Here is a 24,147-nt window from a genome sequence, read left to right as displayed (position 1 = left end):
TCTGAGCTGGGGGAATGAGCAGAGGAAACAGGGTTGATCTGCTGTGAATGTGGCAGGGCGGGTGTCATGTTCGCTTTTTGCGCTGCGCTTTCTGTCTTATCTCAAAGACAGGGGTGTTTGACGCTGAAGGGACATGCTCTTCAAGGTATGCTAACTGTGTGTGGGTGGATGGAAGACAGTGTGAGTTAAGCATACGACAAAACAGGTGTACAAAGTTGGCGCGTAAACCAAGAATTTTACCCTTGTCGGTGCATCTTATCTTAAATTGGATGTTAAATAACTGTTTAAGCTTAAAGTGGACCATCCATATTTTTTATACTCGACTCTACTAGAGTTGCTTTACATCATTTATAGTTCAGAGTAATCATTATTTATCTTAATCAGAGCCTTGGCACAGCCCTACAGCTCACCTACTTTCTCAAACCAGTTGTTTTAGCTCCTTCCTTTAAGGAAACTTTATTCTGATTGACCCTCCTTTGCAAACAAGGATTAAACAGCAGGTGGGTGGGGCTTCTGTGATTAGTGTATTAGGGCTATCCGCCCTTACTGACGTCATTTGGAGCCAAGAGTAAAAGAAAACTGTCTGAAACTGAGCATTCAGAACAGTTTGAAGCCTGAGCTCACATGCTGAGTTCATTATTTAAAACCTTGCTCATGTTTAATATGAGCATCCACCATTGTAACAGTATATATATATATATATATATATATATATATATATATATATATATATATATATATATAAATAAACAACAACCATAGTACGTCCACTTTAAAGTAGGGGTTTTTGACATAATCAGACAACATGACAGCATAACTTGTTCCATTACAATGCACAGAAGCAAAACTGTAACTGACTGTATGCATGGAAAAGAAGTACATTTGCAGTTGGGCCTGTCGTCTGCCTCCACTGGTGCTCAGCAGGATTCCCTCATCCAGTAAGGTCTTCACCACTATCAGGTGATTCCAGGTCAGTGAGAAATTCTGGTTATCCACATGTGCACTGCTCACGACCGGCTGCTAGAATTCACTGAGCCGAGTTTTGTGACAGGTGGCTCAGAGAGGAAGAAAAACAGCAGCGGAGGTAGAATGTATACACGGTCAGCTTTTGCTTTCATCGCATGCTCAGGATGTACAGGATGTACAGGACAAATGCATAAAATATACAAAGTCAGAGCACTGAGTGCAAACAGAAACTTTCTTATTTGCATCATTCATTTTCCTGCCACTGTGAAAATGTTTCCAACTCATTTAAAAGACAGCTTTGTTTGCTAATAAGCATTCTCAAGCAGCCAGGGCTGAAAATGAAGCAAACGTGGAAGTGTCCAAAACCGCAGTTCCTCTAGTGGCCACTTGAGGCTCACTCTAAGGCTCCCATGTTAAAATGCCTAACTTTACAGCAGAAATAAGCATGTTTGCAGCCTGCTAATCTCCTGCTTCATGACAACCGTACTGGGGATACCTGTTTAAATTTTTAGTAAGGTTTAAGTTGATGCGTTACTGGGGCATGTCTACTCTAAATGATAAGTGGGTGCAGGTGTTCCACTAGCATTTTGCTAAGCATCACTGAGCTTGTGGTGTTGGTCTCTATTGGAGCCTTTTTAATGCAATTATACTTAAATATGGTCTCTTCTGGCTCCAAAAATACAAGATAATGACAGGCATAACGGCAACATCTAGACTCCAAAAGTCCGCAAACAAAAGGATGATGTCACTGTGCCGACGTTCATCTTTTATATACAGTCTATGGGCAAGAAACACAAGCAATCTGACAGGTTATAAACAAACTCCAGTTTATCCTAACTTATTTGGAAAAGAGCTGACTTGTCTGTTCTCTTCGTGTCTTCCCGCTGTGACGGATTACATGCTTTCAGTATGGTTTTGATAATTTGGCTACATCACTGTCCAAACTGTTGGCTGATTGTTTGCCTGCTCATGTTTCTTGCCCTGTAAAACTTTGTTAGTGTTATCATAACCATTCGAAACAACGTCCATAACTAGAAAAATAAGACCCAGCTTGTTATAAACTGGAATTATCCTTTAAAATGAGGCGTTTAGGGACCACGCGCCTGCGTTCTGACCCTTTTGGACGACATTCATGAGAACATGTGGGTTTCGGGGGGAAAATGAAAACATCGTAATTAATGTGTTAACATGGCTCTTTGCATACCAAACTGCAGCCTTCTACGAGAGATGGCTTGAGATAAACTTCTTGACTTAACAGCCGTCAGGTTGGACTCAGACTGACTACTTCGAGGCCAGTTTACACAGCTGGTAAAAGTTTACGATGTGATGGATCTTGCATCCATTGGGCCTGAAAATACACAGGACAAATTTAGAGTGGAATATGTCAGTCTAAACACATGCATAAACACATACAAAGCTATATTACAGATTGCATTCGTGTGCACTCGAATGCAGTTCAAATATCATATAATTCTACACCAGCGCCAACTGGATGCAAATGTCGCCAGTGAGCATTTTGCACTAGAATACTGTTTTGACTACTGCTTGTGCCAATTACTATAATTACGTTTAACACAGAATGTCAAATTGTTCTATATTTGGCAGCGATTTTTCTCCGGGCGCAGTTGGCTCATGGTCGGTTGCTCCTGGAACATGCCTGTACATAAGTGGCCTGAAACTTAACCCCTTACAGCGCTGACGCTCAGCCATAACACAGACTGGAGGAATGCCAGGCCAGTCCTGTTTAACAAAACAATATCTGCAGTGAGAACTTCCAGAGAACTTTTTTTTTTTTCTCTCAAGGTGGTGTAATGGTGTACAGTATGTGGTAATGGGAAGAGACACATTGTGTAACATAAACATGAGTGTATTACTCAGGTGTGGAGCATGCATTCGCACAGATTTGTGCACAGATACGTGCAAATGTATGAATGCAATAATTTCTCTTAGAGTCCAAAACACACACCCAAACACACCCCACTCTGCGTGACTTCCTCCTGAGTTCGTCACCGCCGCAATGTGCGTTTCACAATCGGCTTGCCCGGCTCGGCTTTGCCTAAACCGGTCTTTTCCCATTAGAGGGATCGCTGCAGTGGGAATGCCTTCCTCCACCACCACCAGCAGCAGCAGAAGCAGGAGTAGGAGAAGCGTCATTACTCTGTAGTTTAGCACACTTTTTTTTTTTTTCATGTTCAGTTCAGACGGTCGATTTATCCACCAACCATACATCCCCCCAGCTGTCTCTTAATCACTGGGGTTTTTTTTTTTTCTTTCCTCCCTTCGACAGGTAAGCCGCTCTGAAACAATGATGTCTTGTCAAAGGCGGCGAGGAGTTGTTAGTCATGAGCTATTTTTCAGGGGGTTTGGGATGTTGGCAAAAGGGGGTTTGGGTGTCTGCTGTTTTTGAAGAAATGTGAAAAATGTGCAGGTGATTGTGATTAAATGAGGCTGTCTGGTGTATCAACTTCTTTATTAGGTCCCACGGCCCCGCATTAGGTGTGAGATGTGTGCGTGTTGTGAAGGCAAACAGGAACAATACTTTGACAGAAACTTTCAGCTGCACACCTGCAGCTAAGGAAAAATACTTTGCTATAGTTTTCCTGAAAATGAATTCATTTAAAAGCCTTTTTAAAGTCACCTTCTTATTTAACTTCCTGGCAGACTTGGCTTTGAATGCAACAGTGACAGTAGGGTGATAACAGATCATGTGCCTCTTGCGTTCAGTCTCTTTGTAATCCATGTAGAGTGCTATATTTACAACAATAATGACTTGAACAGATTCATACACATGTTACGCTGCCAGAGGAGGCTTTTTGATCCCTTACACATTTGTTGTTTTCCCAGAAATATGGACAGAAACACTTGTGGACTGACAAGCCTTCAGCAAACACATGCAGTCTGGGCTGTCCTGGAGCACTGCTTCAGTTGTTGTGATGCCTCAGGAGGGGCTTTAAAACAGGGTTTTTTTTATCCGTGCTAGTGTGCCAAGATTTATCCCATTAAAGTCTGGAATGCCCTCACGTGGGAAATGGATTGGATGTGCACAGTCAATTTCTTTGTTCAGCCCTGTGCGTATTTGTGTGAAAGAGTTTGTTATGAGTGTGTGTGTGTCTGCCTTTAAGGTCTAGTGTGAGGATGCCCAGCTTCTTCTTCTTTTTTTTTTGTTTCCTCTGAGCTATTTTTGTCTTGATAGAACAGCAAGCTTTGTTTTGCGTGGTTAGCAGACAACCTCGTCTCCACTGTGTGTGTGTGTGTGTGTGTGTGTGGTGTGTGTGTGTGTGTGTGTGTGTGTGCGCCGGTTTTCTGGCAGTCTTGTGTTGTTTGTGCTGAAGACAGAGAAAGATGGAGGGGAGAAGACTTTGGTTTCTTGTATAGTGAGCTGATATCGATCTTGAATATCAGATATCAACCACTTAGTAAACAAGAAATGATTAGCTAACTCTAAGAATTTGATTTGCCCAGTAGTGGGCTTGAGTAATGATGATAAATTTAATTTTGCAAACGAAGGAGCCTTTTTTCCATTTTCATTACAGCCTTTAGGCACAGACAGAAGGAGTGAGTCTTGGATGTTTAGACAGTATCTAATTTTCTGAAAGATCATTGTAGGTAAGATGGAAGCAGATCAAGAATAGCCTTGTAAGTAAAAGGAGGAGTTAGTGCTTTAAGGTTTGCAAGGCATCATATCTAACATTGCCATTGCATTAAAGTGGAAGCAACTGGTCTCCCATTGGATTTGGAGGAATAACAGGATTTGATTCTTACTGCTTACTGAATGTGATGCATAAAAAAGATGGGCGGTATTTGCACTGAGATGTTAACTCCATCTAAGAGTTCTGGGAGGTAGTGATTCTGGAAAGGTTCAATTACTTTCACTTAAAACCATCAGTATTCAGAGCCTGTAAGGTGAGCTGTGTTGTATTAAAAGATGACTGTAGCAGTTGGTGACATTTTGACCAAGACTGTTGATATATAAAATGAATCCAAGTGGTCCTGGGATTGATCCCTGAGGCACACCCTTATATTCCTATATAAAAGCAAGGTTGCTGAGCACCTGTGTCATATTCCTGTTAAGTTGCCGTCCTGCAGCAACTACATCACTATTTGTGGAGGGATTTCTGTTTCAAATCTATGAGGTCTGGCTAAACTCTCAATGTAAGTAGTCAATGTGACTACTTGTAGACAGCAACATATTTTCACCCGACAACAACAGCTTAGCAAAATTTGCTGATATAGCAATATTAATTGGCATATTACCACAAGCAGATTGCATGTAATTGCAGCTTGACCCCATTCGAAACTGATAGCAGACTGGCTCCGTCTTACTGCTATTTTATTGTGTCCAAAGTTGCTTTGAAGATGGCAACTGACTGCGAGTTGTTGCAGGCCCATCTCCACCTTTGAATCAACCATTTCAAAGGCAAATGAGATTGCAAGTTCATTGCACATGGTCGCAGTAATGTTGGTTGAAAACTCTCACAGTTTTAAATTGAACCATGATCATCCCCTAAACCTAACTAATTACTTTTTTTTAGCACCTAAACATAATCAGTGAGAGAATGTGAAAGGAAAAAAGAGAGAAAATGAACCCAATCGCCAAGGTCCAAACTTAAAGGACACGTCCTGGACCTTCCTCCTCCTCCTTCCTCCTCCTCTTGTGGTCTTTGGAGAGGCTCTGACACGGATAGTTATCTCCAGTTATTTGGACACCGCGGCTGTTACACACCAACATTAAACGAATGGAGAGACGGAGGTGACCTCTGATAAAATTGCATTATTTGACACCGTGGGATGAACTCAGTTTGAATTTTCAAGTCATGCAAATTCCTACATGAATAAGCCATACCGGATCAATGAAATGCTAAGGAATATTTTTGGGTAAATTACTGAATGTTTTTTGATTTAGTGCAAATGCCACTTTGTTAACACTCAGACCTGGTGCACTGTGCTGCTGACTGAATGACACACACACACACACACACACACACTGACTCATTCTTATTTTCTTTCTCTCCCCCCTCCCTCCCCTTCCTCTCCTCTTCCTTTGGTTTAGGGAAAAGCTGGCTGTGGCTCGCCTGCAGAGGGAAGTCGCACGGAGCAAGAGTGAAGGAACAATGGTAAAGTACAGTGGAAGTGCTCACCCCTATCATCTGTGAGAACCCAAAAAAGCCACTCCAAAAAACAAAAACGCTCATTCCACACACATACCCACACACACGTCAGGCTCTGCCAAAACTGTCGTGTCGGCCGAGTGTCTCGACACCTCATCAGAAGCTCTTAAAGACAGCAATCCCGGAGAAATGCGTGCATCGGCAGTTTTTTTTTTTTAGTCATTCCCTACAATACTAAACAATAATAGAAGCAAGTAAATAAAATACTGCTTTAACTGACAGGAAATGGTAAATAAAAACAGATAAAGACTCCAAGAATTCAACTCCATCTTCACACAGTTGCCTCTTTGTGATCTGTGTGCTGTTAGCACATTAAGCAGTCAGCAGTGCGTTGCTTTAATTGGACCTTTTCTGCAGAAACTACAGGTACTCGAATGCATTGCCAGGCTGTGTGACAGTATAAAGCTGCACGCTGCATTGTGTCTCCGGTAGAAAGTGCTGATGCTCTGTTCTTTTACAAGATCTTGGCAAAGCGTTCTGGAGGTGGTGATTAGCATATATATATATATAATATATGCGCTCAAAAGTGCCATCTTCGCATCTGCGTTTCAATATTTGTCTGTGCCATATGCGTCCGTGGAGCATGTGTGTGCGAGCCGAGGTCAGAAAGTGAAAAGTACCATGTGATGAAGCGGGGCTCAGCTGATTCAGCCTCCGAGCAGACGCTCTAACCACAGTCCCAGCTGTTTCACACTGCACCCCAGTGACGCCTCTGATTCTCTTATGGCAGCAGGCCTGAAGCTACAGCACACAAGGGCCGACACCACTCCAAGATCTCCTCACCACTGTGTGAGATTCTCTATTGATCCCCCGAAGGAGAAATGTGTTTTTTTTTTTGGGTGTTTTTCATACCTCTCCTCACAGTTGAAGAGGTCAGAGCTGAAACAGAGCCCCCCCCCACCCGGAGCTGGGCTGGGGCTTAGCATGTTGCTCAAAGGGTACTTTAGCACAGCAGATTCTTGCTGTCATTTAAACCTGAATTTATTAGCCGTAACCAGATGCCATGTGTAACTGCATGTTCTGGTTTGAGCTAAAGAGAGAATGCACTAGCTTGTGCTTCGGCTTATAAAATATAGACTCTAGAACAGTGCAGACAAAGATGGGCTTTACTCCAGGACGTGCTGATGCCAGCAACTTAAAGAGGAAGTCACATGGAGTCAGCCAGTACTTCCTTTCTGACCTCTGGGTGACGCCTCCGAACTGTCGCCCCAATCATGCCTGAGTGTGTGAAACACAAAGGTCATTATTGATTTCCAAGAAGGTTCAGCATTGTGGGTTGATACACTGTCGATGAATGGACTATGAACCTGACTTAGCACTGCATGATGTGGAGTCATGTGATCAGCACTGTCTCTGGATAGGCCAGTTGTGTAAGTTGTATCCAGTATCTTGCGAATTACTACCTTTTATATTGCAAACAGTCACACAGAATCATTACTGACAAGACTCAGCTCATGCAAATAACTTAGTCAAGTTGGCAGGGACTGAAATGATATTTATTATAGCTATAATTCTAAAGGGTTTTAAGACAAAATCCAGAGTCCCAGTAATATATCTGAAACTTTCATTCCAGTATAAATGTAACAGATCTGGGGGGGAAACCAATGAATATTAAACTATTCAGATATCTCCTGGATTTTCAGTTTCAGAATACAGTTGTCTTTTCGTGCGTTTTTGTGGATCATATTTTCATGACAATATTTTGGGTGACACAGTCTAAAACAGACATCTTTTTCAAGCTAAATTTGGACCAAATCTGACTAAACACAGCCCAAAATTGAGTTAGTGGTTTTTGAAGGGGAAAAAAAGGGGCCAGGGATTGGTGGTAATTCTCTCTAATCAACCCAAAAGATCTGTTTCAACCACAGACTGTCTATAAAAGACTGAAGTAGCCACTTTGAAGTTTGTGGATTACTGTGTTGAAGCTTCTTGTTTAGTTGTTTGGCCACTGCCATCTTATTCTACAGTCACACTAAGGAAAACAGTGGCTGGAGACCGCAGTAGGCCAGAATGAGTGAGCTTGCAATGCAGCAAACATGCGATCTCACTGCCTTTGAAATGGTTGCTGCGTAGAGCGAGAACACGTCTGCGACCTTTTGCAGTCAGTTGCGGCTTTAAAGTGACTTGGTGTGTCGAGAAGGCGAGAAAACGTCAGTCTGCTATCAGTTTATTTGGGTCAAATTAACTGGGATAAATCAAATCTGTTCCCGTCTACATTCACAGAAATTCACATCAACTTGTTTATAAAGAGAAAATTAATACTGAGCACAACTGAGTTCAGATAACTGGTGTGGCCCTCCACAACTCTACAACTAGTAATCTCAGGTGGCCCCTTGGGAAAACAAGTTGCCCACCCCTGCTGTAGTGTGACTCAGCCACTGGCTTTGGAAACAGAAGTGACCATATATGCATGAGAGGATGGAGTTTTGAGCTAATAACTGCTAGCAATCTCCGTTAGATGGCTATAATATTTGTTCGATAGCTACTATAAAAACTACCATAAAGTACCAACACTATAAACACTGTTGAGAGGTCCAAGTCCATGAGCCAAAGTTTGTCATTGACTCAGTCCGTTTTCTTGGAAAAATCCACATTTGTCCCTCCAAACCCAAACGTTAGTCATAAGCTGGGGAGTTTGTTTGGACTGCACCAGCAGAGGTTGGTTGCGGTCGCCCCATGGTCACGTTTTCTTTTCTTTTACCTGTGTGTGCACATAATATAATTCTGTTTAACTGTCCACACCTTTGCGTGTCAGCACCTCATCCTCTAACAGTAACCCGGCTTCCTCTGACCTCAGCGCAGTCCAAGAAAAATATATCTTTCGCCACGCTGTGAGCCTCCACAGAAGGCCCAGCTCTCACACTCACACGACTGGATGACATGCTAATTATTACTTTAGAGGGCAATGTGAGTTGCTGTCTGCGCATGCACAGTGTTGAGAGAGGGATGAGTTATCTGTGCCAGACAGGAGGAGGGTGAGGGGGGTATATGGAGGAAGAAAGGGAGGAGGGGGATACACTAAGCTCCATTTGAAATTGGGATTATCCCCGTTGGACTCCCCTTCCACTCTCTCTCTGGCATTCCTGGAGGCTTCAGAGCTCAGGCAAGGTTCTTCAATAGAAATGAAAAAAGAGACTGCTGCATCAGGAGATAATTGTCAAAGTGCTGCCAGAGCGAAGTGGAAACTGCAAACCAGCCCCAGCCTGCGCCCAGCCGCAGACCCCTATAACCCGACGCCTACTTCCCTGCCCACCCTCTCCCCAATGCCCCCCACCCACCCACCCACCATCCTCGCCTGCCAGGGGATGAACCTAGAGAGACAGATTAAAACAGCACAGACATTTGAAGTGGCACTACCCCCCCGCCTCTGTATCTGATGCCTCTCTTTAGCAGCCTCTGATCCCAGCCTCGGTCTTCCCTCTCTACATCCATCAGTGTAATGCGATCGGGGAAATAGAGAGAGTGCATGGCAGTGGCCACCCACTGGAGGACCGCTCTGCAGGGACGTGTTCTGCAGCGCCGTTACGGCTGCATTGTGTCGGAAAAGAATGTGAAAGGCATCTTTACGATTGTGCGAGGCGCTAGAAAACACTGCCACAATTGTAAGCCTCAGGTTTCGCATATGAAACCGCATTAACTACACAGTTTACTGAGGAGCGTGCGCTTTAATTGGGCATCCTGTTGTGAAACACGATGGCTACTGGCAGCGTGAAACTGTACTACTGTTGTTATGGATCATTTGGGAGAATCACACGAAACCTTTCAAATAATTTGCAGGGTGATCAGTAATTAGGCTCATGGTATGAATCTGCGCTGTATTTCACCACAAATATGAGCATACAACATGCATTTGTTATTAGTGAAATTTGCCTGCCTGTCTGTCTTATGCCACTTACTGTTTCTAAACTTCACATCAAGGCTCGGACATGCTGCTTTTGCCTGCTCTGCTAAAACTCCTACAAGAAAACAGCGGGTTTCCCTTTAGGTGTTTGACAAAGCACAGGTCAGGGTTTATTCTGGGAGCGCCTCGGTCTCTTTCCAACAAGCCCATCCCTGTCCATCGCGGGTCGAGCTGCTCATTCTCGTCCTCGCTGCTGTAGGTTTTCTCTGGAATTTTCACACCCCGACCCAGAGGCGTGGTTCGGTGCAGGACAGGCTACCCTCTGTCTCCCGCTCTCTTTTGATGCCCTCCGAAGTGCAATCTAAGTCCACCAGGAGCAGGATGCCGGGGTTCCTGTCAGGGAGAAAACACAAGTCTACATGTAGGCTTGAAAGGCGGCGCTGCCTGCTCTGCGGCCTGAGGGTGCTGGGCTCGCCATTAAAAAGGCATTTAAAGCTGTTAGGTGAGATTAATGACCGCTGGAAACGGCTGTCTAAACAAACGTGAAATAAATGATCTGGCTTGAGACAACTAGCCTTATTTTCTTCGGTTTGTGATGCTCTTTGATATCCGAGCCTCGCCTCGCGCATCCCACACATGCTATTTCCACGGATGCTCGGGTTGATTGCAGCGTTTGAATCATTCACGGTTGAACGAAGCATACGTGCATGTTTTTTTGGTTTTTTTATCTCGACTTAGTTCAATGTTCAACTTACTCATTTAAAAATATGATTCTCCGGAGCATTCATGTAGAAAACGAAGTTGAGATAAAAAGAGTGGAGTGGAGGGGTGGGGGGGGGGGGGGGGGGGGGGGGGGGGGGGGGGAGCACAGCATGGTTAAATAAGCCTTGAAGCCATGATAGAAATCAGCTATTTCTGTGCATGAAAACAGATTTTGCATGTGCTGCAATCTTCAAGACTGTATGTGACATCGTTGTAACGCTGCATCAAGTACATTTGCTTTAATATCATGAGCGAATGCCCTTTTTAACAGTTCGTTTCAAGTGAAATTCCCTTGTTGCTAATTCAGCTTCAGGTTTTATTCAGGAATTCAACATAATCTGAGTCAAAGTCCAAATAAATGAAGAAACAGCCCTCGATACCACAGAATTGTGCCCATATTGGACTTTTACTAATCCTGACAGAGGCTTGGCTTTTATATAAACTGAGGGTGGAGTTGTCAGATATTCCAGGGAATATCATAGGCCATACCTCAGGCCTCAGTCACACAGGCCTTGAGACTGGTCGGCGACCCCTTGGCGGTCACGAAGATGGCGCTGCACCAAAAACGCCCTTGTGGTTGCCTTTGGTCGCTAGCAGATTGTCGTGGCCACCTGTAGCTTGCATGTATGACGCTGCCTTGTGTGCTAATGCAACTAGTTGCTGAGCTGTAGTGACACTTGAAAAGGTGGAGCACAATCAGAAACTGAGAATGTTCACCTTCAAAGTCAAAGTTGAGTCTTCCCCCCCTAAACCAATACATGTTAGCAACCAAAGCAATCTTGAGGTTTTGGTGCAGCACCAAACACCTCTTAACGACCTCCTGCAACCACTTGCCAATCAGTTGTAGAATCTAAATCTTTCCTCAGTGGCCAGGAGGTTGCCAACTGGTCTCTAGAGCCTGTGTGACAGGGCCTAAAACAACCGTTACCATACAGTAAGAGTTCTGTTTTCTTCCAGTATTGCATTTTTGATGGTGGGTTGGAGGAATAAATTGTTCACATTTAAACAACATTTTAATGAATAGATAAAATTTTACTGTTATTTTACAGTGTACTTGCTCTAATCTACTCTCAGTGCAACATTGTTGCAGTACTGTGCTTTCTAGAATAGCTTTGCTATAATACTGTCAGCTGTGTGGTTGTCATTATGCTGTTAATTAAGGATTCCAACTGTACTGGTATTACAGGGTGATACCTTATTGGTTCTTATTCATTGTTGTGCTGGAATACATCTCACAGCTAAACTATTCCAGCATGTGGACAGCGAACACAGCCCGAGGACCTGAAAATAGTTCTAAAGGATGCAATTCAGACCCTTCTGAAACAGAACATCTTAGTAATCTAGAAATTGCTTCCCAATATTCGACATTTTACATACATCCTAAAGATCAGTTAATCACTTCAGGAGTCTCAGTCATTGTGGCCCCAGTGCCTACAAACCCATGGTGTCTATTAATAGGTATCTGATTTATAAATATGTAGAATTTGTCTTTTTAAGGTTTCTGCACATATGGGCAGGCTTTTGTTGGATGGAGAGTTACATTTGCTCTCCATTGGCTCTCATAAAAGTGACCCCTTTTTAAAAAATTCATCTGTATTTGTAAACAATGACCGGGGGATAGAACAGGAAGTCTTGGCCTGGATATCTGCTGGCTACAGCAGCCCCCTGAGGCTAAGTCATCAGACTAGCTGATGATTGGCTAAACCGCAACACTGTTTTCGGCCACACAAACACTAGAAAACCACATCAGAGGAGTCTAAGCGCAGCATAACTGAAGTAACTGTTACAGAACTACTAAATTAGAAAAAGGCTGTATTATACTGGAAGACTGTAGCCTGTTGTTAGTGTTTTATTCCTCAAAGGCATCAACATTTAATCTATTCCAGTGTATTCGCAAGGAATTAGAGAAAATGTCCTGTATTTTTCCTGCAGTTTGTTACAGTAAAGCTTCAAATTTCTGGATAAATGTTTTGATACAATCGTTAAATAGAACTTCCATAGTAATTAAGACAGCTAAGCAATTGGCCCCTCTACTCACCTGGATTAGATTTAGCCAAAGCTTTCCAAGTTGGATGAGCAAATAAGCCACACTGGGAGTGCTCCTGATTGGCAATATCAATTAATTTTGAGCACGGGGGTTTAATTAGTTCACTGTAAGTGGATCAAGGTATGATGTTTATCTGACGGTGATGTATGTGAGGTTTAAAAAGCATCTTTTGAGTGGACGTCTTTCGTAGCGTGCTGCCAGCAGATAAAGGGGGTTCCTGAGGGGCGCCCAGCCTTATAAAGCAGAGGGAGAAAGGCTTCGGTCCTTGTGGAGCTCCAGCGCTGAGGGGCCCTCATAGAGCGTTTCTGACAGCTGTTTGGAGGACGTGTGACAGCGTGGAGGTTTGGGAACTAGGGGGGGGACTCAGGTGCTGTCTCGGCAGATTGGCCTTATCAGCCACGGGCAGGGGCCGGGGCCGAGATGGGGTCCCCCCTCCAGCACTCAGCACATTCACTGGGTGACGAGCGCTGACAGCCAGGTCCAAATCGCATCTCCACACTGTCCCTTTCTGGGCCATATTTCTGTGTGTGTATGAGTGTGTGACCGAGTGACTTGGAGTGTGTGCGTGGGTGGAGTGGGGGAGCTCCCTTGGCAATGATAAATGGGCCACTCATATTATTTAGCATATTCCTGGGGTGTGTGTATTATTTGCTATAGTGCCCATGGCTGTCCAAGAGAGAAGTGGTACACTCTAATGTAGTGGCGCTCCATGATAATTGAATTGATGGAGCCCTGGGGGACAGAGTGCACAGATTTTAGTGAATAAAACACTGTTTAGACTCCCATGAATACTTCGATGTTTCTTTCTATTTCTAAACAAACGAGACCATAATTATTATTCATCCTTGGAGTTAAAATGCTATGAATGATGCTTCTTTTTCTTTTTTTTAATCTTTACAACTTGGATTTGTGCACCAGCCAGCCAGCCAGGAGGCCAGATCCCCCCCCTCACGTTACACTTTCATTTGAATCCAGCATTGCTGATACACACAAACAGCCCGGTGGCATGTTTTATTAATGAATGAAGAACCTGCGCGGCGCATTGTGTCCCCGATGTTTGCTTTACCAGCGAGCCTCCGAGCCGCTCCCGGCCCTTTGATTAGGCAAAAAGCTCCAACCGAGTGGGGTGGGGGGGTGGGGGGTGTTTCTGTGTAATGAGAGATTATTGAGCCCCCCCCTCCAAAAAAAAAAAACTGTACCCCCAAACCCTGCGTGAGTGTATATACAGTCGCAGATGGACATCCTACAATATGAGGGACACAATGCTCGCTCTGCACACATGCACTAACCTGATAAGGTTACGATGCGGCTTTTCTTTTACAGGAGACGGCGCAACAAGGAGAGGCAGAGGTCTCTAATTAATTAGAGTCCTTGGTGGATCTTGGAGGGTATCAGGGGGCTTGGAGTCTTCTATTTCAGCTCGGATGAATACCATTACCATCTAATGCTGTCCAATTACTGAAGCAGGAGGCTTCATTTTTGGGCTCCAGTTGCAGCTAATAAATTTTACTTTAGAAGAAATATGTGTGGAGGAGCTCTCGGTATGCTGAGAAACTGTTCATATAGCACAGATTTTTCATTTATTTCACAAAATTCACTGTGTTGAAAATCAATAGCAGAGAGTGTGTTCAGTCTCAGGCTTTACATGTTGGATGGTGATAAATTCTGTCACATATAGATGGATACATTTTTATCAAGTGGAAATGAAACCAGCCTTCACTGTGGCAGAGGTCAAATTAATCCAGAAACCCCCCGATACGGCTTGTTTCAGATATATGGCTCAGTAGGCCAGTATAAAAATCCTGCCTGGGCCATTTTATAGATTACTCCCCTATTCCTTTTGACATTGGCTTTTTTACCCACTGTATTGTTCGATAGAGTCGGCTTTTGTGGAGCTGCTGCCACAGTTTTACTTCAGGCGCATGTGCCCTCTACAGGACAAAGAAGGCAGCACACCTCGTCCCATCCACAGCAACGACAGGCTGTCAAAGAGAGAGGATTATCTCCTCAGCCTTTGGATTAACTAAAAATAAATGTTTTCATCGCGGCCCATCTCTGTGTTGACTTTGAGATCTCTTCCCAGGGCTTTTCTAAAGGAGTGTTGTCTCTGTAGCTGCAGCTAAGGCTTATTAAAGAGTATGTTTTCAATTAGCACACCAAAAGAGGAAAAAAGGAAAAGTTGCTGCTGACAATAAACATTTCAACTGAGGAAAAATGTATTGCTGGGATTTCTGGCCACAAAAAGACACAGTAATGTTTGATTTAATGTCCTCGGGCCTTGTAACATTGCCGAAATTATATATTGAACAAAAGCAATGGAGGGCTTTTACAACAATGTGGAGACTATAAATCCTGTGTTGTTATTGAGGTTGTTGGCAAGACTCTGTCAGCAGACACATAGTGGGCGGTGGTTTATGCCTGGGGCCTGTGCGGGCAACAAAAATCAGGACTAAAGCTACTGCGCTTTTTGTGAAAATCCAGGCCAAATTGCTGAACAACGCTGTGCACGTTAATGCATGCACCGGTGCAAATAAAAGGCCTTTGTGCTTATTTGCATTGAGGTGAAATTCAGTCAAACTACTGCAACGTTGGAGGCTGAAATCAGCACCCGTTTCTTTAAACGCTTGCTGGAAAATGTTTACTTTTCACTTTGCCATCAGTAAATATTAGTAATGTGCTTTCAGCATCCTCAAAAGGACATTATATGTTGCCTCTTTTTTTTTTTTTTTTTTACATATCTGAACAAAAGAAGAGCCAGAAAACCATTGTTTCTGCCTATATATATATATATATATATATATACTACTTTATGCTCCTGTATGAGTGGATTTACAGCAGCCATTACTCTTGACAGGGAGAGCCTCCTCGTCGTGTAAAGAGCCGCTGCACATAGCAGCCATGAATTTATAGCAGCAAAGACGGGGACTGGTTTTAATGGTGACTGTGGTTTAATATTCTCCCTCAGCAGCTGAATCACCCAGTTAAGATCTGCTTTTGTGACAGAAGTAACAACAGATGAAATATGACTGTTTATCGGTCACATTCAAGGCATTATGGTCAGAGTAAAAAGGGCAGTTTCCTGAACTGAAATTTAGAGGAATTCTTTCCAGTTGTTTTTGACATTTTTCTGTGCAGTTTGGTTTTATGGTTGCATGTTTTCATGAGAGACTCAGCATACAGGCAAAACCTTATGTCAAGGAGGATGTTTTGTCCCAGTACCACACAGAGGGATGGATGTTTCCCTGAACACGTTCACGGTCTCTAACCTGTATTCTTTCATGCCACAAGATGGCCCCATAATGCTTGTCTGTGAGAGAGCGGTTCAGCATCTTTGCAGGCGTACACCCAATAATACTGCATCACGAGTGGTGCTGAGGATGGAGAGGAAGGAAGTTTAAATTATTCCATTTCCACTGAAGAGAACTGATGAAGCACTGACAGGATAATCCAGTGATTCCCAGAATTTTTCACTGAATCCAAAGTCCTCATTGACTCAAAAATAAACAACTAAAATAAGGTGGCATGCATGTGCACCCTCTTATAATTAAGAATATGGCTCTGTTTAGAATTATTTATTCAAATTCATGTTACATAGTAGCCAGTACACTTCCCTTATCAGCTGAATTGATTCTGACTGACCTCATATAAAGTTTTCTTGAAGGATCATCCTGAGATTTATTTAGCTGCATCTTACAGCAAAGCCATGGTCTGCAATGAGCTTATAAAGCTTCTACTGTTCACTGAAGCCTCATCAGAAATGGTCTCAGTGGAAGGGTGGCTGTGAAGAAGCCATTCTTAAGGAAGGGAAACAGGAGGAAAAGGCTGAGGTATGCCACAATACACAAGAACTGGAGTGAAAATCAGTGGCAACAGGTCTGATGGTGGGATGAATCCAAATTTAGCTTTTTGGTTCAAATCATCATTAATATGTACAGAGGAGGTCAGGAGAGGTACAACAGTGAGTGTTTGCAGCCATCTGTAAAACAGGGTGGAGGCTCTGTCATGGTTTGGGGCTGCATTTCAGCCAGTGGTGTTGGAGATCTTGTCACAATTGGTGAAATCATGAACACAGGAGAGTACCATCAGATTTTGATCCACCATGAAATACCACCTGGAAAGAGTCTGATTGGGAAGGGCTTCAGTTTTCAGCTTGACAATGATCCCAAACAGACTGCCAATGCAGTGCCATCAGTCATGGATTGGCCTCGCCAGAGCCCAGACCTCAACATTATTGAAGCAGGGAAGGATCATGTTGACAGAGAACAGAACAAAAGGCAGAAACATCCAAAGAAGAGCTTTGAATGTCCTTCAAGAAGCCTGGAGAACTATTCCTGAAGACTACTTAAAGAAATGAGAAGAAAGCTGCCTCAGAGAGTTCAGACTGTGCTGAAGAATAAAGGTGGTCACACCAAAATATTCACTTTCAAGCTCATTAGAATTGTGCAAACTCTGTTTTTGCCTCATATGCTGTATTTCCATGCATCCATGTTTGGATGTTTTATTAAATCACAGCACCTATTTCCCATTTTCCTAGCAGCGTATAAATAAATGACTGACAGTTGGTAGATTCCCTGAATCTACAAATGGAGGCAGTGGCTTTGCCATAAACTGTCAGCAGCTGTGATGCCTGGCTTTATGTACAGTAGAAACTGCCAGACTGAAAGAAAGATCCCGGCTTATTTGTCCGTCAGCTAAAAATCCTCCGCCTTGCTACTAGGACTTGCTCAAAGCTCCTCTGCAACTTTGTCAAGAAAACTTGAGGAGGGAGTGCGCCACCACAGGCCCAAAGTCTTTGAAGTCGGGTTTGAGGCAAGAAATTCTTTCTCTTTTGGGATCCAAGGCTGAGCCTTCATAAATGAAGAATCCAATTAAAGAATGGAAAAGCAGCTTTCATTTTTCTTTTTTTTTTTTTTGGTAGGGGGGGACAGAAAAAAAAAATAAAAGGCTAAATGGTCTGTGGAGACCTTACACACCAAAAGCAGCATTACTGTATAAGCAGCTCTAAAATCGAGTGAAAAGCATGAAAGCAAAGATAATTAGGCTTAAGTGACAGTGTTGTCATTTATTTTGCAGCATGAAGGGGGGGTTGACCCTTGACCCTCTTACTTCATCAACCTGCAAGCTTTTTAATTCAGGATCTATCAATCGTTGGGTCAAGTGCAGCCATATTTATTCATCAACATGATTATAATGTTAAAAAAAAAAGGTGAAATATGCAAGAAGAGAGGGCGGTTTGTGTGGTATGTGGAGGAGAAGAGCGGGGTGAACATGCTATTCTTAGTTTCGGCGGCGTCTGGGAGTATTTTCTAAATGCATCTCAAATGAAATGCGAAGAAAGAGAGCAGAGAAAGATTGAGGTATGGGAGAGCGGGCTCAGTGATTTTGGTTGACATTTAGTGTGAACTTTCTGTCACAGAGACAGAAAGAAGGGGAGGTTCATTATGAGCGTTTCAAAGTACAACAAACTACTGGAAGTAATGCCAATCGAGGCAGCCTAAATGTCATCGTGCCCTTCTTTTATTTTCTCTTACACCTAAAGTCAGGAAAAAAATGTAAAGGCATTGTATTTTTTTTTTTATTAACTAGGATGACCTGTGATTGGTTTTAGCTGTTTGGTGAGCAGATGTTTTGGTGATTATGATGCAGAGACATCCTCTGTTTGTGTACCCTGATCCAGGAGGGTCAGAGATCACGGCGAAACAGCATCCCCGGAGCCATCAGGGTTTTGGCAGGGGGTCGTAGAAACGTGGCACATGACTCAAGGATGATCTGTGTAGCCTTTAGGCCGCACGCTGCAGACAGTTAAACGTCCTTCTGCTCTTTCCCACAGCGAGAAAAGCTGATCCACGAGCTAGAGGAAGAGCGACGCCTGCGACTGGAGAGCGAGAAGCGTCTCCGGGAAGTGACGGAGGAGTCCGAGCTGGGTCGGGCGCAGATGGTTTCACTGCAGCAGCAATTCTCCAGGTAAAAAGGCCAAAGAGCCAAGAGCGGTTGTTAAATCCCATTTTTCCAGCCTTTCACTGATAACATTTGGCACAATAAAAACAGTGGATGTGTTGCTAAGTTGCTATGATACAGATCCTAATCTATTCAGTATTAACAAATGTTAGATTCAGCCCTCTGTAACCCTATGTGGGAGGTGAAGAAAAGTAATAAGTTACATAAAATGATTGTATTTCACTTGAGTGATTTGATTTCTCTTTATATGCCTACAGTGTAATTACAGTTGTACATACGCAGCAGTTACATTTTTATGCAAACTGAGGTTAAGAGTCTAGGTCACCTAAAACCTTGAGCTGCCTTTCTAGTTATTTGCTGATTGAGACTTGATGGACGTATCAGGCACCACAGCAGGCAAAGACTCCCTGAGTAAACAAAGGTTTTGAAGAGATGACCTCGCACGCTCCTTGCTTCATTTCCTGTCTCTAAACTGCAGGTCATCACAAGCCATCTGCAAGAAATTGTAATCAGTGAAGAAATGCACTTAATCACTCAGAGGTTTGCTTTATTTAGATTCCCTTGCATTACTTGTTGGCCTACTTTTGTTTGAAAAGGCCAAAGCATCTGCATCATCCAGTAATTATTGTGTCTTTGCTTTAAAAGCTATGACAGGAATTTGAGTCTGTAGCTCAGAGTCAGAGTTTGGACTTGGATTACCTCTGATTTTTCTTTTGTTTTTTTTTCCTTCTCTGGCTTGAACTCTCTGTGGCCCTGGAAAAGTGCACGTGTCCACTGTTTCTCTTTCTTGTTGTTCACAATGGAAAAATAATTCACTCTAGACTTTTCTGCCTTCAAAAATATATATTTACTAGAGGCTGAATCAAACTTAATTTTTGGGCCTGATGCTAATTATTATTAAGCTGCGTACACACGCTGGAAGCAATTCATGACAATGTAGCCACAAAAGACCATAGAAAGTGAACGATATTTGGTGACTTCAAGTGACTACGGGTCAAATAACAGTTGGCGACGTGAAGCAGTCTTGATCTGTGATAAACTTTTCTTGACTTCAAAGCAAGCGACTGAAGCACCTACCAATGAAAGCGCATATGATAGGGTAGTAGTTATATTAGAGGGTTACCAATCCAACTGGTGTCTGGAATATCTGCTAGCAACCAACTGGCGCAACCAACTGGCGCAACCTGGGCGCAACCGCTCAACCACTTATCCAACTTGGGGTTATGGTTTTGTGGGCTCGGGCCTACCCCAGGGGTACACCCTGGACAGGTGACCAGTCAATCACAGAACTAACACAGATAGACACTCTCATACTTTAGAACCATCAATTAACCAAAGAACTTATTTTAATTCTGATAATGTAGTTAACTCTATGCTATCAAAATATGTTTTTCCCATTTCTTTTTACGGGTAAAAGTCCTTTTTGCTTTTTCTAAAACATGGGGTTATACCAAGTTTTTTCACGACCTCGCTGCATGTGCTGCAGAGAGTACTGAGTATAGTTGTGTAGTAACAATGGACTAGTTTTCTGGACAAAGTATCTGATTTCTGTATTTCTATACTATATTTTCTCTGCATTATATTTTATTTAAAAAAGGAAAGATTTTAATATGGTTGCATAGTGAACAGTATATATGTTCATTCCAATATGTGTAACATGCCAATGTCAGCCCGATGATCTGTGTCATCACCTAACTGTTTGCACAAACTAGAGCAAAATTGATTAGGTCAGACTTGCCATGAAAAGGATGAACTGGGGTCGAGCTGGGTTGCGAAGCAGCTTGCAGAGGCAGCAGAAAGTGTAGACAGGTTAAAGCAAGTTAAATAGCACACACACTGTGCCAAGTTGGATGCGTAGAAAGGAATCAGCTGAACCATGAGCTTTAGTCATTATCCATATAGAGGAAGCAAATCTGGGAGATCTCTAAGTTCTCCCAAAGTAATTTCCATCAGCCTCTGGAACTTGAATGGGGTGCTCTTAAGTCCAAATAGCATTTGAACTGAAAGAGGCCATTTTATCAATGCTGTCCTTGCCCATCCAACACTGCCAGTAACCACAGTGCCGGAGAATATCACTGAACTAGACAGGGAGTCCAGAATGTCTTGTATGGTAGAGACTGCATAAATATGGGTAGAGGTTAAATGGTCTGGAACTTTTATAGTGCTTTTCTACTCTGAGCACTCAGAGTGCTTTCCTACTACAAGCATCATTCACCCAATCACACACACTCATACAAGTGCCTAAGCATTTTAATAGCATTTTAACCTAACAATTTAGGGTTCAGTGTCTTGCCCGAGACATGTGGACAAGAGGAGCTGGGGATCAAACAACGGACCTTCTGCTTAGTAGACAACCCGCACTACCTTCAAAGCCACAGCTACCACCACCATGTTTAATTCTGGCTGGGGTTGACATCAGCTGTCATCGTCTGATGTACCAGACTAATCTTGACTTTGACCTGCCTGAATTGAACCCTTTGCTCAGTTTCTGGACACTTTACAGTAAGCAACAGTAACAGGCTGATCCAAGCAATCAAAATAAATCTAATAAAACAAACATGGACATTTTGTATCAAACTGGCAGCAGTCAATAAAAAAGACTTTAACTTCCAGGAGATATCAGTAGCATGTACAGCAACTTGGAACATTTTCCATCCCTTTTAGGAAGAGCAATAGATTTTTGCCAGCAATTTTCTGCAATCAGCACAATCTCTCAGTAACCTTCAAAATCGATATCTTGTTTCCACTTTTACTATTTCTCGTAGTTTTTCTTTGCTTTTCAATTTCATCACAGCACTTCAGCACTACTTCTCGCAGACATTTGACCTTGTCATCAGCCGAAAGATCATGCGATACATTACTTTTGCTTTGCAGAAAGGGAACTCATAAGGCGTGAAGTGCTCAAACAATGCTCTTGTCATAACTTTAGTAACCTCTATTTCATGAACTTGTCCTCCTCTCCGCAGCAGCTGAAGTGTGACAGAGAGGGACAGCAAATCAAGAGCTCTGGCCGAGTTGATGCCATAATTAGGCGATAGGCATTCAGTATGCCAAAGGAGGGGGGAAAAAAAAAGAGTCTGGGGGATTTTACATTGACTGCTTATCTTCTCATTAAGTTGGTGGAGAAAATCCTGTACATTTTAATGGTCCCAGTGTTATAGTGCAGACGAGGGCAGAGTCGCCGCCAGGGGAAGAATAAAATATTTAAGAGCCATTCCAAAGATTTATCACATATTTAAAATGTTCCATTGATGCCTCTGAATTAAACTCAGCGGTGTGTCTCACTTATGCTCGGCTTCCTTGCGTTCCTGCTGCACATTTATGCAGTTTACACTTTAGATCCAGCTGAGAGGAGACACATTTGAAGGGGTTAATTCTCCTTTGTTTGTCGTGTTCTGTATCCTCCCATTTCCAACATTTCCCAATCCACAGTTTTCCATCTGGGTCACCTCCTGACCTTTATGTAGACTTGTTGGGTTTTTGCACAGGTTCCTGACATAATCATATCAGTGCAGATAGTGTACTCCCTTCTTCAAGTGTAGAAGTGAATTGGCAGATAGGGGCTGGCAATACAGGAGTCAGTGTGTTGAAGCCAACGTGAGAGAAAGTACAGCGATTCTATTAGGAGGGAAATATATAAAGCTTATCCCTGATTGGGTCTCACACAGGTCCCCACAGAGACAGATGAATTTGTCTGCATGGCAGGGGTCGTACAGATGGATGGCTCTCATTGGGTGTCGGGCGGCTACCGCTGCTGCACCGAGGCCGCAGCAATATAGACAAAGATTCCATTATGTCCTTAAAAAGTGCTCATCGAAGCAGGGATGTTCGCCTAGCCTCGCTGAGCTGTCGCCATTCCAGCGGCGTCGCACATTGTCATGATGCTGGATTGCTGTAATTTCCCCGCGCCGCATCGTCAATGCTCTTTGTGACTCCCGGGGGGAACGCGGGGTTCGGGCTGCTCTCCCTCCCCGCAAGTTAGGAAGATATCTCCCTACCACCTCCGCACAAACAAGCTAACAGGATTTCACTCTCGAAGACTTAATCTTTGTTTAAAGCGATGCTCGAGCGCTTATCTGAATGTGAACGAGCACCAGCGAGTCTCTGGCATGCCTGTGGAGTGTGTCTACCGGTACCTGGGCCTTCGCTGGATTAACACACTTGCATGGCAGCCAGTAATCTGTGATGGCAGATGGGACATCAGTGTGGTCACTTTAATTAGCTGGTAAAAAAAAAAAAAGAAAAGAAAGGGCCATTGCTGAGCCTTCCTGTAAACCTTTGCCCCACTTGCATCTGCTGTTTGTTATTGGCTTACAGACACTTGCCTTCAACCAGCAGACAACGCTTATTTCCATCTCTGCCGTTTGTGATCACTGAGCCCTCTCCTGATTGATTCGGGCTTGTTATTTGTTGTGCATTAGGGGAATAGAAACCCCAGTTCATCAATGTGTCTTTTGGAGATAATACCCACAAATCATGTTAAGTGGACGTCCAGTCTTTTAAATAGACTGCGATCTGCTTGACCTCAGGCAACAATTGATTTGTGTGTCGCTAATTAATTGAGGTTTGCGCTTTGAATCACCAAGACGGGGATGAAGTCCAGCGAACCGGTTGGAACGATAAAAGCCAACTGAGTGCTGCACCAAGGAAATCAAACACTATGCAAATAAGTGTTTTAAATGGATTTCGCCTCCGAATTCCTTGCTTTTTGAGCTCGCCGCTTTGTTGCGTGATGATATGAGGCAGAAGGTAATGAGCTGCTTGTTACAGCTGCTCTTTACAGTATCTCAGACACATGAACAAACAGCAACACCAAAAAGGAAAGATCAGTCGGTCACCCCTGCAGCCAGACAAACTCCAGGGAATCTTGGCTTCTTACAGCCTTTGTTTGTGTGCTTTTTTTTCCCTCCCTCCGTACGCCTCTGCTTGGGCTTCTTTTGGCAGGGGTAACAATTTCAGGCAGGAATTGCCAAAACTGAAACAACCGGCTTTTTCTTTTCTGCTTTCACCCACAAAAAAAAAACAAAGCTCAATTTGCTCCTGAGATCAGAAAGCTGGCATTCCTCAAGTGACTGACCACTTAGCTCCAGACATAGGTGTTCACACACACACACACACACACACACACAAAAATGCCTATATCCTCTTCTCTGCATACACGCACACACACACCCTCCCCCAAACAGTTGGGCTCTTAGCTTGGTGTAGGTCACATGCCCAACCTCCCCTGACCCCCACCCCCCAAAGGCTTCCCCCACTGCTAGCAAGGCCCACAGTCATTAAACTCAAGCGGATTAGCAGGAGACTTCCAGCCCACAACTCAGCAGAGTCCTCAGCCCACCCTGGACGTCCCACAACTCCATACAGACACTTAAGAGCCGGGACAGGCCAGGAGGGAGAGGAGA

General features: G+C 43.5%; 1 protein-coding gene across 2 annotated transcripts in view; it reads left to right on the top strand.

The window, feature by feature from the left end:
- Positions 1-24,147, top strand: part of LOC115791772 (nck-associated protein 5-like) — a 158,108-nt gene that overhangs the window by 57,521 nt on the left and 76,440 nt on the right. For both annotated transcript variants that reach the window (XM_030746011.1, XM_030746018.1), the window contains 2 exons: positions 6,017-6,080; positions 18,615-18,748. In XM_030746011.1, the coding sequence (XP_030601871.1) occupies positions 6,017-6,080; positions 18,615-18,748 (198 nt within the window). The remainder of the gene's footprint in view (positions 1-6,016; positions 6,081-18,614; positions 18,749-24,147) is intronic.

This window comes from Archocentrus centrarchus, chromosome 2 (genome assembly GCF_007364275.1).
Source record: "Archocentrus centrarchus isolate MPI-CPG fArcCen1 chromosome 2, fArcCen1, whole genome shotgun sequence".
Lineage (NCBI taxonomy): Eukaryota > Metazoa > Chordata > Actinopteri > Cichliformes > Cichlidae > Archocentrus > Archocentrus centrarchus.
Note: the sequence above shows the minus strand (reverse complement) of the source record. Positions and strands in the feature narration are given on the sequence as shown.